Raw genomic sequence first — 13,358 nt, forward strand, 5'->3', positions numbered from 1 at the left:
TGGGAGGGATTGGGGGCGGGAGAAGGGGACGACAGAGAATGAGATGGCTGGATGGCACCACCGACTCTGTGGACATGAGTTTGAGTGAACTCCAGGAGTTGGTGATGGACAGGGAGGCCTGGTGTGCTGTGATTCATGGGGTCGCAGAGTTGGACACGACTGAACGACTGAACTGAACTGAACTGAAAGAACACAAGGAAATAGCAAAGTACAGGAAGAATGGCTTTTATATATTTGAGATAATCTCAAGTGTGTTGACGACTGAGCGACTTCACTTTCACTTTTCACTTTCATGCATTGGAGAAGGAAATGGCAAGTCACTCCAGTGTTCTTGCCTGGAGAAACCCAGGGACGGGGGAGCCTGCTGGGCTACCGTCGTGGGGTCGCACAGAGTCGGACACGACTGAAGCGACTTAGCAGCAGCGAGTGTGTTGAAAACAACTGTCTCCCCCTTTTATCGCTGAAGCTCATTTAGGCTTCAGTTCAACCTTTTATTGAATTATAAATTAGCTTCTTAGGGCATAAAATTGTCAAGAGGGCTCAGCCTATGCTCTACCAACAGATGTTCAAATATTTTCAGGAAGTTTCGGAAAAAGTGATTCTTTTTTTTACATCGTGCCACTACACAGCTGTTGTAGGACTTCCTAATTTAAAACCTGAAGGGATTTTTTTTTTTCTCCTTAGTCCCACCTTTTAAAAATTAACCCTCAAAAGATCCAGCTGGGTGTTAAAATTATAGATTTTTTTTTTTTTTTTAAGCAACAAACAGAGCGAGAGAGGTCTTCCAACCTTAAAAACGTAACAAAAACTTTAAAAACAGTTCCTCAATTCACAGAGAACTCGCAGGGGCACAGAAATTCAAAATGCTAGCGTCAGGCACAGAAACGTCCTGGACTAACAGGACAGGCCCCTGAAGACGGCTCCGCGGGGCTCTGGTAACCGCCGCGGCAATAACTCCCGAGGACGGCTGCAGACCGTTGGGCCCGGGCCGTGGGGCCGCCCTCCGCGTGGCGCCCGCCCGCAGCGCAACCGGACACGGGGCGACGGAGCCCGCGCGCCGGCCTCCCGACACGCGCGGAGGTCAGGCCGGCGGCCCGCCCCGGAGGGAGCCCGGCTCCGGGACGCGGCCGCGACGGGAGCCCGGGGCGCCGGGGGCGGCGGCCCGCGGCTGGGCGTCGGAAGCCACGCCGGCGCCCCGAGAAAGTGCGGCCCCCGACGGTCTCGCGGCGGGCCGCGCGCGCCCGCCCCACGGCCGGCCCCGAGCCCGGGTGGCCGCCCGCCGCCGGGCCCGCGCGGGGGCCGCCCGCAGGGAGCCCGGCCGCGGGGCGGTTGGGCGCGGCCTCCCGGAGGGGGCGGGCCCGGGGGCGGGGACATGCGCGCAACCAGCCGTTCGCGCAGCTGATTGGCCGAGGCGCCTGCGCGGCGCCCGCGAGCGTCCCCGCCCGCCCGGTCGCTCCTCCTCTCGTCGCCGCCGCCCGATCCGCACCGGCTCGCGAGGGGGCCGCTCAGGCGCCGCCGGCCCGGCCCGGCGCGGACGGCCAGACAGAGGCAGGCGGACGGAGGACACGCTCGCCAGCGCGCTCCCGACCGCTCCCGGGCTCCCAGAGGCGGCGCGGAGCCCGGGGGGAGGAGCCGCCGCGGGCACGCCCCGCCCCCGGCCCGGGAAGACGCCGCCCGCGGCCCCCGCGCCGGCCGGACCCGCCCCCGGCCCGGCCCGCCCGGCCCCGGCGGCATGGAGGGGCCCCGCTCCTGACGGCCGCCCGCCGCCGCCGCGGCCCCCGCCCCGCCCCCGGCGCCGCCCTCCCGCCCGCGCTCGCATGTCCGCGCCGCCGTAGCCGAGGATGCTGAGGATGAAGCTGCCGCTGAAGCCGACGCACCCCGCGGAGCCGCCGCCCGAGGCTGAGGAGCCCGAGGCAGACGCGCGGCCGGGCGCGAAGGCGCCTCCGCGCCGCCGCCGCGACTGCCGCCCCCCGCCGCCGCCGCCGCCGCCGCCTGCGGGCGCGCCGCGGGGCCCCCCGCCGCCGCCGCCGCCGTCCCGGGGGCTCGGGCCGCCTGTTGCTGGCGGGGCGGCGGCGGGGGCGGGCATGCCGGGCGGCGGCGCGGGGCCCGCGGCGGCGGCGGCGCTGCGCGAGCAGGAGCGGGTGTACGAGTGGTTCGGGATGGTGCTGGGCTCGGCGCAGCGCCTCGAGTTCATGTGCGGGCTGCTGGACCTGTGCAATCCGCTGGAGCTGCGCTTCCTCGGCTCGTGCCTGGAGGACCTGGCGCGCAAGGACTACCACTACCTGCGCGACTCGGAGGCCAAGGCCAACGGCCTCTCGGACCCGGGCCCGCTGGCCGACTTCCGAGAGCCCGCCGTGCGCTCGCGCCTCATCGTCTACCTGGCGCTGCTGGGCTCGGAGAACCGCGAGGCCGCCAGCCGCCTGCACCGCCTCCTGCCCCAGGTGGACACGGTGCTCCGGAGCCTGCGCGCGGCCCGGGCCGAGGGCTCGCGGGGCGGCGCGGAGGACGGCGGCGGCGGGGAGGAGGTCGCCGAGAAGGACGGCTGCGGCCCGGAAGGCGGCGGCGCCGCGCCCCGGCCGGGCGGCGGGCTGGGGCTCAGGGCCCAGGAGGAACTGCTGCTGCTCTTCACCATGGCCTCGCTGCACCCGGCCTTCTCATTCCACCAGCGCGTCACCCTGAGGGAGCACCTGGAGAGGCTCCGCGCCGCGCTCCGCTGGGGCCCCGAGGACGGAGAGGCGGAGCCGGGCCACTTGGCCGGCGCCCGGGCCCAGGTAAGCCGCGCCGGCCTCCCCGCGCCCGCGCGCGGCTCCCGGACGCCCCCCGGCCGGGCCGGCCCCGACCCCGACCCCGACCCCGGCGCCGGGGCTGATGTGCGTTCGGCCGGGCCGCTCAGCCCCACTTCCCTCACACACACGCACGAGCACCCGCCATAACAGCATGCTCTGCGAGTCTCGTCCCGCCCGGGGTTGCCCCGGAGGCCCGGCGCGCAGCCCGTCCCTCGGACGCGGGCTCTCGGGACCTTTCGGCCCCGACGCCTCCGTCGGGGCTGCGAAGCCCGGGCCGGCCGCCGCCTGGCGCTCCGCCCGCGCGTCCCCAGGCCCAGCTCGCCCCCCGGGGGCGGCGGCCCCAGACGCGCTCCGCGGCGGCCTGAGGGAAAGCGGGTCGTTGGCCCTTTTGGCTCCTGCTCAGAGAACTTGATGTTCTCAGAAAAAGTCAGAGGTGAGAAATGACACGCATCAGGGAGGTCGGCGGGCAGGTTGTCTGGATAGGGAAACGTCCCCTCGGGCGGTTCTGGTGCCCTTTACCCCCGGCCAGTCTGGCTTCTAACGGGTTTGAGTCGTGTCTGCACGTTTGGGTCCGGGGATGTTTGTGGGGCCTTTACTGAAGGCGTAAATGGTTTCTAAAAAGTTGCTGAACGCCGAAATGCAGTAGGTGAGACTAAAGGTAAGTCCCTGGTCGCAAACATGAAAGATAATTTTACAAGGCCACGAAAGCAATTTAATAATCTAGGCCCAATATACAGCCCTTGAGTGTGACAATTTAGTGGAGCAAGTAGCTTTCATTTAGAGTGAAGACTGTACAGTACGTTTATTTTCTTGGTTCACGATTATTTAAGAAGTATTTATTTGGATGCCATGTTTTTCAGTTTAGGAAATCTCCAGGATGATATGTTGGAAAGCGAGATTTTTTTCACTCCTACTTGAGAGTTCTTTCAGCTTATGTAATTCCTGTCATTCAGACTAAATCTGGGCATTATATCTCTGCAATGGCTGTCTGGACTCAATACCCACAGAATCAAAGGAACCTGGGAGCTGGAAAGGATTTAGTGATAATCCAGGCTGAGCCCCTCCTTTTAAAAAGGAGGCTTCAGTGAAGTGACTAACCCACTTTAGGACATACTTTATCAAACTGGGACGGAGTAATGCTAGTATGCAGAATTTTGGTGAGCATGAAATATTCCAATGGCTATTTGCATAGCATGCAACTGTGTATACTGCACTCTCCAGCCTACTTACTAAGGATTCCAAAAAAATCCTATGTGCCCATCAAGTTTAAAGAAGCAAGCCTGAACTCCAAAGCAGTACTTACATACCTTACCCAAAAAATTCCTGTATATATTGTGAGGATAACTTTAGCGTGTAGATATAATGAAAATGTCTCATAGTGGAGCAGTTTATATTACTCCATTCTTATCATTCCAACAAGGGTAACCGACTTATGGTTTTAACTGCAGTGTTGTTTTTCCTCCTGTAAATTTTGCTGATAACGCGAGCGCTGTAAGGGGACGAGACGGGGAGAGACGCGTTCGGAGCCCAGCAGTGAGACTTTCCTGTTGACCGCGGCGTGTGGCCTTTTCTGGCCAGCAGTGGGTGCTGGAAGGGTGGACAGCGAGGCTGCTTGCGCGCGTCGCTCCTTCGCAGACGGCGCTCGTGTCGCGGCCGTCGGCGGGGCACGCGGCTGCAGGAGGCGCCGAACGCCGTTTGTGGGCGTGGGCGGCCGGGTGCGGCTTCCTCCGCGTGGGTGCGGGCCCCCGTGACAGAGCACCCCGGACTGCGAGCCCCGCCGCCGTGGCGGCGTCTGGCCCTGAGGACGTGCCCGCGGGTCTTCCTGCTGCCAGGCCGCCCCGAGCGGCGGCTCGGGGGCTCTCCGCACCTCAGCCCCGCCGCTCGCGGTCTCGGCCGCCGCTGCCTGAGGCGGGAGGCGGGAGGCGGGAGGCGGGAGGCGGGAGGCGGGAGGCGGGAGGCGGGAGGGCCCCCACCCGGGAGTCCGCAGGAAGGCGCGGGGCTCGCGCCCGAGGGCCGCGCGGGCACGCGCCGCGGGCCCCGCCCCTCCCCGACCCGCAAGATGGCGGCCGCGCCGCCTACGTGACCGGCGTGGCCCCGCCCCCGGGCTGCGCCGCGGTGCCGGGGGTTCCCTCCGCCGGCCGCCGGGCGAGGTGGGGCCCGCGGTCGGCCGAGAGCCTTGGGGAGGGTCTGCCCTGGGACTGGCAGAGGCGGGTGTGGCGGCAGCCGCCTTCTGTCCGGAAGTAACCTTGTAGGCGTATCCTTGTAACTTCATTACCCAGGGATAAATCTGTTTCTCTACTGTCTTAAATGTCTTCCATCCTATCAATAAATGGATGAAGTGGAGCTAATTTTCTTTTAATTTTTCTTAGAGTAAGAGCATACCAGCCCAGAATAGTGTTCCTGGCTCTTTCAGGATTTGTATCCAATTCATAATATGCTGCCGTTTCTCGTTAAAATTTTAAAAACTAAAGACATTTACCGATAGAAATTGTGTTTCAGTGCGAGTTCTAATTCTAGTCGTATGCTTTCAAGCTGAGCCAGGCTTAGCAACTGTTTATTTAGTGGCAGAAGGTGGTTGCTGCTGCTAAGTCGCTTCAGTCGTGTCCGACTCTGTGCGACCCCATAGACGGCAGCCCACCAGGCTCCCGCGTCCCTGGGACTCTCCAGGCAAGAACACTGGAGTGGGTTGCCATTTCCTTCTCCAATGTGTGAAAGTGAAAACTGAAAGTGAAGTCGCTCAGTCGTGTCCAACTCTTCGCGACCCCATGGACTGCAGCCTACCAGGCTCCTCCGTCCATGGGATTTTCCAGGCAAGAGTACTGGAGTGGGTCGCCATAGGGTGGTTACGATGTCAATAAAAGTGACAAGTCCACAAACGCTACTAGACTGTACTAAGTCATTTTAGAATAATGGAGATTTAACAAGTATATTATTATTTTTAAAAGAAACATTTCTAGCGTTTTCCTCCATGATCTGGGTGTTTTCAGAGTAAATGTTACATAGGATTACAACTTAAATGTTGGCCTTGCTTTTAGGAGACTTGTGGGTGAAGTTCATGTTCGTCACAGCTGCAGTGAATTGCCAGTCACTGGCATAAAATTCAACAACTAGCCCAGTTGGCAGTAGTGAAAATTACTAACAATGTTCTAGGAAATTTGTGTGATTGATACAGGTCAGTGTTAATGAAGTACTGCATGTATAGCATAGCTGAAAAAAGCTGGTATTAAAATGGGCCCTTTATTATTAGGAACACAAGGTATAAATGGTGTGTTAGCAGTAGCAGCAAAAAATGAATGTGTTTTAAATTACAGACTTAATGGTTAAGATTTTGTGTTTTGGCTGTGCTGGGTTTTCGCTGAGGCACAGGCTTCCTGTAGTAGCGGGGAGCAGGGGCTGCTCCAGTTGTGGTGCGTGGGCTTCTGGTCGTGGCGGCTCTCTTGTGGCGGAGCACACGCTCTGGGCTCGAGGGCTCGGTAGTTGTGGCACACGGGCTTAGTTGCTCCACTGCATGTGGGATCTTCCCGGATCACCGATGGAACCCATGTCCCCTGCATTGGCAGTTAGATGCTACCAGGGAAGTCCATGATCAAGTATTTTTAAAAGATACTAGTCTTGTTGCTGTTTCATTGAAAAGATGAAAGACAGCCAAGTTTCCTATCTTTGTATACTTACTAAAGACCCTCTGTTTATGAAAATGGATTTTCCACTTCTGGAGGTTTAGCCCCCAGTTAGTGACACAAAGATGAAAAGAGCTAAAATTACCGTGGCAATGGTTGTTAGTGGTTAGCGTTGTTGGTATGGCCATGTTTCTCTGGAGGTTGTTTTCAGTATCCTCAAAAGTTAATTGTTTGACAAATAGTGCTAATGTTTGAATTAAAGATAGAAACTGAACATTTATGTTACTATTATTATAGCAGATAGCGTTTAGTGTTATTTGAACTCACACACACACAAATAAGTGACTATGTGTTCTTTACTTTAGAAAAAGATCAGTGAAGATACTTAAAAGGAAAACTTGGCAAAATTGTTACTTTTTCATAGCATAGGTTAATTAGATATATTGTAATATATTGTACTTGACAAAACAAGTCCCTCAACTAATTTTGATAATAGAGATAACATATTGGTAGTGTTAGGACCTAAAAAAGAAAACTCTTTTGGAAAGAGTTTCAGCATAAGTGCTCCTATCCTGGATAATGTGGATGTGTCTGTGGCAGTCAGAATCCTAGTGAGAGCCCTGAACTGAAATGAGACTGGGGAGGTTTGTGTCCAGATGTCAGCTTTTGCTGGATTAGGCCCTAAAAAGATGCTTTCCAAAAATGACATTTGAAAAGAACAACTCCACCGCTCACAGTAATAAAACCTTTATTTAATTTGTTGTCCACTGCTGGGAGCTTTTACAGTGACTTGGGTCCCTGAAGCAGTGGGCACTGTCTGAGAAGGCTTTTTTCACTTCTGTCGGAGGGACAATAACAGTACTTATGTTAGATTGCAAGGGTTAAATGAATGAGTACTTGTGGAATGACGTACATGATTTTCAATGAGTGTTAGCAATTATTAATGAAAGTTAAACCTTCTTTGGAAGGTGCTGAAGAGGAGTGTAGCATCCACAAACTGAGAGTAGGAAGTAGAGCTTGTCGTGACTTTTACAGGAAATTTTAGGTTGTTTTGGCTGCATCCAGAAATAAAAGCAGTTCAGTTAATAAATGCTTTCTGGGAGAGGCTTTTAGAAGATCACAGTTAAGCAGTAATCATTTTCATAGCAAATGGCAGCTATTGGGTATCCTCCCCCATTTACTTAATTTTTCTCTGCAGTGGTTTTCTGAGGCAAGGAGAATTCGGGAAAATCTCACTCACACTGTAAGTTAATATACCATTAACTTCTCTGCAAATTAGCTGATGTAATATATATATATATATTTTTTTAGTTTACCTTTTGTGGTTTTTTTTTTTTTTTTTTTTTGGTGGGATGGGGCAGGAATGGTGTTGTTCACTTCTGTCACTCAGTCATGTCTAACTCTTTTCGACCCCATGGACTGCAGCATGCCAGGCTTCCCTGTCCATCACCAACTTCCGAAGCTTGCTCAAACTAATGTCCATCAATTTGGTGATGCCGTCCAACCATCTCATCCTCTGTCGTCCCTTTCTCCTCCTGCCTTCAATCTTCCCCAGCATCAAGGTCTTTTCCAGTGAGTCAGTTCTTCACATCAGGTGGCCAAAGTATTGGAGATTCTCATCAGTCCTTCCAATGAATATTCATGACAGATCTCCTTTAGGACAGACCGGTTTGATCTCCTTGCTGTGCAAGGGACTCTCAAGAGTCTTCTCCAACACCACAGTTCAAAAGCGTCAATTCTTTCTCACATCCATACATGACTACTGGAAAAACCATCACTTTGACTAGACTTTGTTAGCAAAGTAATGTCTCCGCTTTTTAATGTGCTGTCTATTTGTCATAGCTTTTCTCCCAAGGAGCAAGCGTCTTTTAATTTCATGGCTGCAGGCATCATCTGCAGTTGTAAAGGCTGTCAAAGGCCTTGAACAGTGAGAGCCATGTTTAGTAGAGCACTGCGCTTGGAGGCTTACGGTCCAGCTTTACCACTTGCCCTGTGATATTAACCAGGCCACTTAAATCCCTGAGCCTCAGTCTTATCTGTGAAATGGGAACAACAACATCTCTTTAAGGTTATGGTGTTGCATTTGGGAGACAAAATGATTCAAATTGTATTGAGCACAAATTCTTTGAGAATGATATTCAGTGCCTTTTCTTTTCCACTAAGATGCAGCCATTCAGATTGTGACATAAATTGTTTTCAGGAATAGGTTTTCTTTTATTTTCTTAATAAAAGGTCTATATGGTATAGTATAGAAAATACTATACACTATAGTAATATAGAAAATATTCTTTATTGGCATATCTCTAAATTGATAGGTGTTCCAAGAAGGTAATTAATTAAGCTGGTCTGTGAGACACATTTCAGACAGTTTTGTTAGTTCTTATGTTGTTAAGATCTGATAAGCTACAGATAAGCCCAAAGGAAGCATTTCTCTCGGTCACAGATCATTAAAATATGTATTTTCCCCATATTGGATTTGGGGATGGGAATGGAAAAAATATGGTTTGAATTACCATGAACTTCCTTGCAAACGTAATCTACTTAAATTTTTTTCACATTTAGTTAGGGTAATGTAAAGGGCCCAGACAGTAAAGAATCCTCCTGCAATGTGAGAGACTTAGGTTCCATCCCTGGGTCAGGAAGATGCCCTGGAGAAGGGAATGGCTACCTGCTCCAGTATTCTTCCCTGGAAAATTCTGTGGACAGAGGAGCCTGGTTGGCTACAGTCCATAGGGCTGTGGAGAGTCTGACAGGACTGAGCGATTAACTCTTCAAAGATATTTTGCAGTTTTGTTAAGTTACATAATTTTTTCATTTATTTCAGAGTACAAACTGGAATCCATAAATAATTTAACTTTTTTATACTTTTTTAAAGAAGCTATACATTGGCTGATTTTTAAACCTATTTAATGTTTTTGATCTTCCTGAGTAATAGTAGCTTAATTTTTTTTTTTTTTTTAAGAAAAGCAAATAAAGCCTGCACTACCCTCAAAGCAGACTGAGCTTCACGTTTATCAACTGTCTCTTCCATCATGGAGGACCACGTCGTCACAGGGCTCCTGCTCCTCACAGAGAGTGCTTTGTCACACAAGTTGCCTTCATCCGGACTGTGTAAACAGTCACTCCAGAGGGGAAGAGCCTAGTCGGGTGTTTATGTTTCAGGTGCTACAGCTGCTGGGTGCTCAGTAATCCTTCTTCTTGTGTTCTTCCTGTGCTCCAGAGAACACTTGGTTTGATGCCCTTCGAAATGTCTCAGTTCATTCAGTTCAGTTCAGTCGCTCAGTCGTGTCCGACTCTGCGACCCCATGAATCACAGCACGCCAGGCCTCCCTGTCCATCACCAGCTCCTGGAGTTCATTCAAACTCATGTCCATCGAGTCGGTGATGCCATCCAGCCATCTCATTCTCTGTCGTCCCCATCTCCTCCCGCCCCCAATCCCTCCCAGCATCAGAGTCTTTTCCAGTGAGTCAACTCTTCGCATGAGGTGGCCAAAGTATTGGAGTTTCAGCTTCAGCATCAGTCCTTCCAATGAACACCTAGGACTGATACCCTTTAGAATGGACTGGTTGGATCTCCTTGCAGTCCAAAGGACTCTCAAGAGTCTTCTCCAGCACCACAGTTCAAAGGCATCAATTCTTCGGCGATCAGCTTTCTTCATAGTCCAACTCTCACGTCCATACATGACCACTGGAAAAACCATAGCCTTGACTAGATGGACCTTTGTTGGCAAAGTAGTGTCTCTGCTTTTTAATATGCTATCTAGTTTGGTCATAACTTTCCTTCCAAGGAGTAAGCGTCTTTTAATTTCATGGCTGCAATCAGCATCTCTGTTCATTAGGCATGTTTAATGCTCATTCAGGAAATAATTTGAGATCACTTTGGCAAGTTGTTTGGTCTTTCCAAGTTTCAGACTGCTTTGGATGGAGTAGGGATCCCCGCACCATTTATTGCAAAGAACTGCTGTGAAGGTGAACACAACAGCGTACATGAAAACGCTTGGTGAATGTGCGTGAGACAGGCCTGCTCATCTGTGGGTGGCTCCACGAGTGGGCAGCACAGTTCGGTTGTAGTGGATGAACAGAAATACAAAAGCTTAAAGAGAAAACGGGTTGGATTGCATAGGGTCCTGAAGGTCAGATGAAAGAAACTGGTTTGCAGTGTGAGCAGGTGAGAATTTGTGTGTGTCTTCCTGAAACGTGAACTGTCCTTTTACATTCATACGTGTGAAGAGAATGCAGCACTGATTTGTTAAAAATAAATAAAAGACACCTTCCAAACTCATCCAGTTTTTTCAGTGGTTCCATTACATTTCTGGTCTCACTGATTTGCTTGGTAATGTTAATCCTCTCTCCTTCATAAGCTGAATCTACTCTTTTCTCATCCTTGTTGACACGATTCTCTTTGAGGACTTGATCTCCGATTCCCTTTCAGCCTTCCCACCTCTTACCTGCTGAATGCCACTGCCAGACCCATTTTCCTGAAGCAGTGTTTCCTCATACCACGTGTGCTTGCAGTGACCGGAGGAGCCTGCTCTCCAGGAGGTCTTGGGGCTCACATGCCGTCTCCCACTCCTGCTCACAGTCTGTGGCTTTATTCAAGGCTGACTCATGCCGTCACCTCTTGTGTGGTGTTGTTTGGAATTGTCCCTGTGGTAATCTTGGAACTCTTTGCTGCCTCTGCCTTCCAATAGCCTGTATATTCTCTGTTACAATTTTGGTACTTATCCTGTGATTCTTTTTTTTTTAAATTTACTTTGAATTTTTTTTAACTGAGATCAGTCTTACAGGTTCCACAAAGGCTCGTGTATCACATTTCATTTCTTTTGGTCAGTGTTGCGTGGATCATAAGTGCTCAGTCAAAATTTCCTATCCTTAGAATATTTCAAGTAGTACTCTGAAAAATACCATTGTGATTAATTACTGTAAGACAGAGTGCATCAGGCAGTGATTTTTTTTTTCCCTTGGTCTTGATGAATTATCAGCTACTTTGTTATTTGCAGCCATACAGTATATGTGCACAATATAGATAGGCACAGTTGTTTTGGAAATAATACAAGGAATTGTTTGTTTAGATAGAAAGCACGGACCAGTATAGATTTGAACTGAAGCATCAGTGAGTGAATGCTGAGTAGTTGTGCTTATCTTTCTTTTAAAATCAGGTCATGCGTACACCTTAAGTGACTCTGCTTTTGTGTGTGGGTGGTGCCCGCTGGTGCAAACCTCCGGGTGATGTCTCGATAGGATGAGAGAAGTCACAGAGTACAGGCTGTCTTCTTCTTCGGGTTGTTGTAGCTGTTGCTGCCTAGTGCCGCACTCCAGCCTCTGATTCACTTGAGGGGTGGTGGGAGCCTCATGGGAATTGAAGTACAGTACCTTGCTTATGGGGCTTCCCAGGTGGCACAGTGGTCAAGAATCCGCCTGTCAGTGCAGGAGACATAGGAGACATAGGTCCGATCCCTGGCTGGGGAAGATCCCCAGAAGGAAATGGCAACCCACTCCAGTGTTCTCGCCTGGAAAATCCCATGGACAGAGGAGCCTGGAAGGCTACAGTCCATGGAGTCACAGAGTCAGACATGACAGAGCACACACATGATCTTGCTTATGATCTGAAAGTTAAAAACTTTTTGGGCACTCAAGTGAACAATTTTATAACCTAAAAAGTATGGAATTTTTATGTTTCTTGTTAGGAATGTTTAAATTGGGATAGTTAAGAAACATATACTGTTTTCTCAGTATGATTGATTTCTGTTTTGGGTATCAAACGATTTTAAGTTGTCTAGCGGTCCTGGGAGATGGTCGTGTATGAGCCAAAGTGTTTGGAGAAGATGTCCTCAGGGAAGAGGCCATCTGCTGACGGGAGGAGGTGGTGGTGGTGGTTTGGGGAAGGTGCCATTTGTTCTTGGTGGGGTTAAACACAAGGCCTGATTGAGTGTTTCCTGACACTAATCACCATTGACCTTTCTGTCACTCTGTCAAGGATCCTTCCTCAGCTTTGTGAGCATTTCAGTGGAGAACACATCTCCCCTGGGGATGAAGGCTGGGGTTCCACCCCTGTAGTGCTGTGGGCTGTCGGGGTCCTGCGCCCAGGCTTGCTTCCCAGCAAGACCCGCCGGTGTCTCCTGGGGGGAGGGTTGTGAAGGAGCGGGCAGCTCGCTTAACAGCTGGCTGGGACGGTGAGACACAGCCTCACTGGGCCCTTTGGGTCTCGTGCTCACGGGTGTGTGCTTCTCAGCTCACCCAGAAACATTCTGGCAAAGTGGGGATCTAAAGGTCTGGGAGCTGCCAGCCCAGGGATACAGCAGTTATGATTCAACCTCCTTGTTGTTCAGACTCTTAAGTCATGTCCGACTCTGCGACCTCACGGACTGTAGCCCACCAGGCTCCTCCGTCCATGGGATTTCCCAGGCAAGAACACGGGAGTGGGTTGCCATTTCCTCCTCCAGGGGGTTTTCCCCACCCAGGGGTCGAACTTGTGTCTCTTGCGTCTCTCATCTTGACAGGCGGATTCTTTACTACTGTGCCCAGAAACACACAGGGCGCTTCATGAGGGGAACCTCAGGCTGTTTCTGGGTAAAACTGCTGCCCCACTTCGTTCCTTCTCCACTCCCTGCCTCCCTGGTCAGCTTCCGCATCCGTGTTCTTTCTGCTGGTTCTTCCCCAGGTGTGCATCCTGCAAGTTCTGTTATCTAGAAAAGACAATGACATTGACAAGTTTAATGTTTGGTTTTTGTTTTTTGTAAGAAATTCAGAGTTCCCCCAAACACACATAAAGTTGCAGTGGATCAAGTTTCCCCCTTCTATCCTATTCAGCCACCCAGCTCCAGCCATGCCTGCTGTGGTCACACAGGTGCCTGCTCTCAGCTCACCCGGGTCGTGGGAAGAACTGGGAGTCAGGTCTGGGCAGTGGGCTGCGGCTGCAGAGGCCGGGTGTGGACACGGGGTCAGTGCGTAGCTC

The 13,358-nt window shown here is 51.9% G+C and overlaps 1 protein-coding gene across 1 annotated transcript in view; it reads left to right on the top strand.

Moving 5' to 3' along the window:
* Nucleotides 1-1,728: 1,728 nt before the first annotated feature.
* ZCCHC2 (zinc finger CCHC-type containing 2) overlaps nt 1,729-13,358 on the top strand; it is a 42,799-nt gene continuing 31,169 nt past the window's right edge. Inside the window, exon 1 of the mRNA XM_055417491.2 lies at nt 1,729-2,771. Coding sequence (XP_055273466.2) covers nt 1,842-2,771 — 930 coding nt within the window. The 5' untranslated portion in view covers nt 1,729-1,841. The remainder of the gene's footprint in view (nt 2,772-13,358) is intronic.

The sequence above is a fragment of the Moschus berezovskii genome, chromosome 28 (assembly GCF_049115385.1).
Source record: "Moschus berezovskii isolate FMDL1 chromosome 28, NW_MosBer_1.0, whole genome shotgun sequence".
Taxonomy (NCBI): domain Eukaryota; kingdom Metazoa; phylum Chordata; class Mammalia; order Artiodactyla; family Moschidae; genus Moschus; species Moschus berezovskii.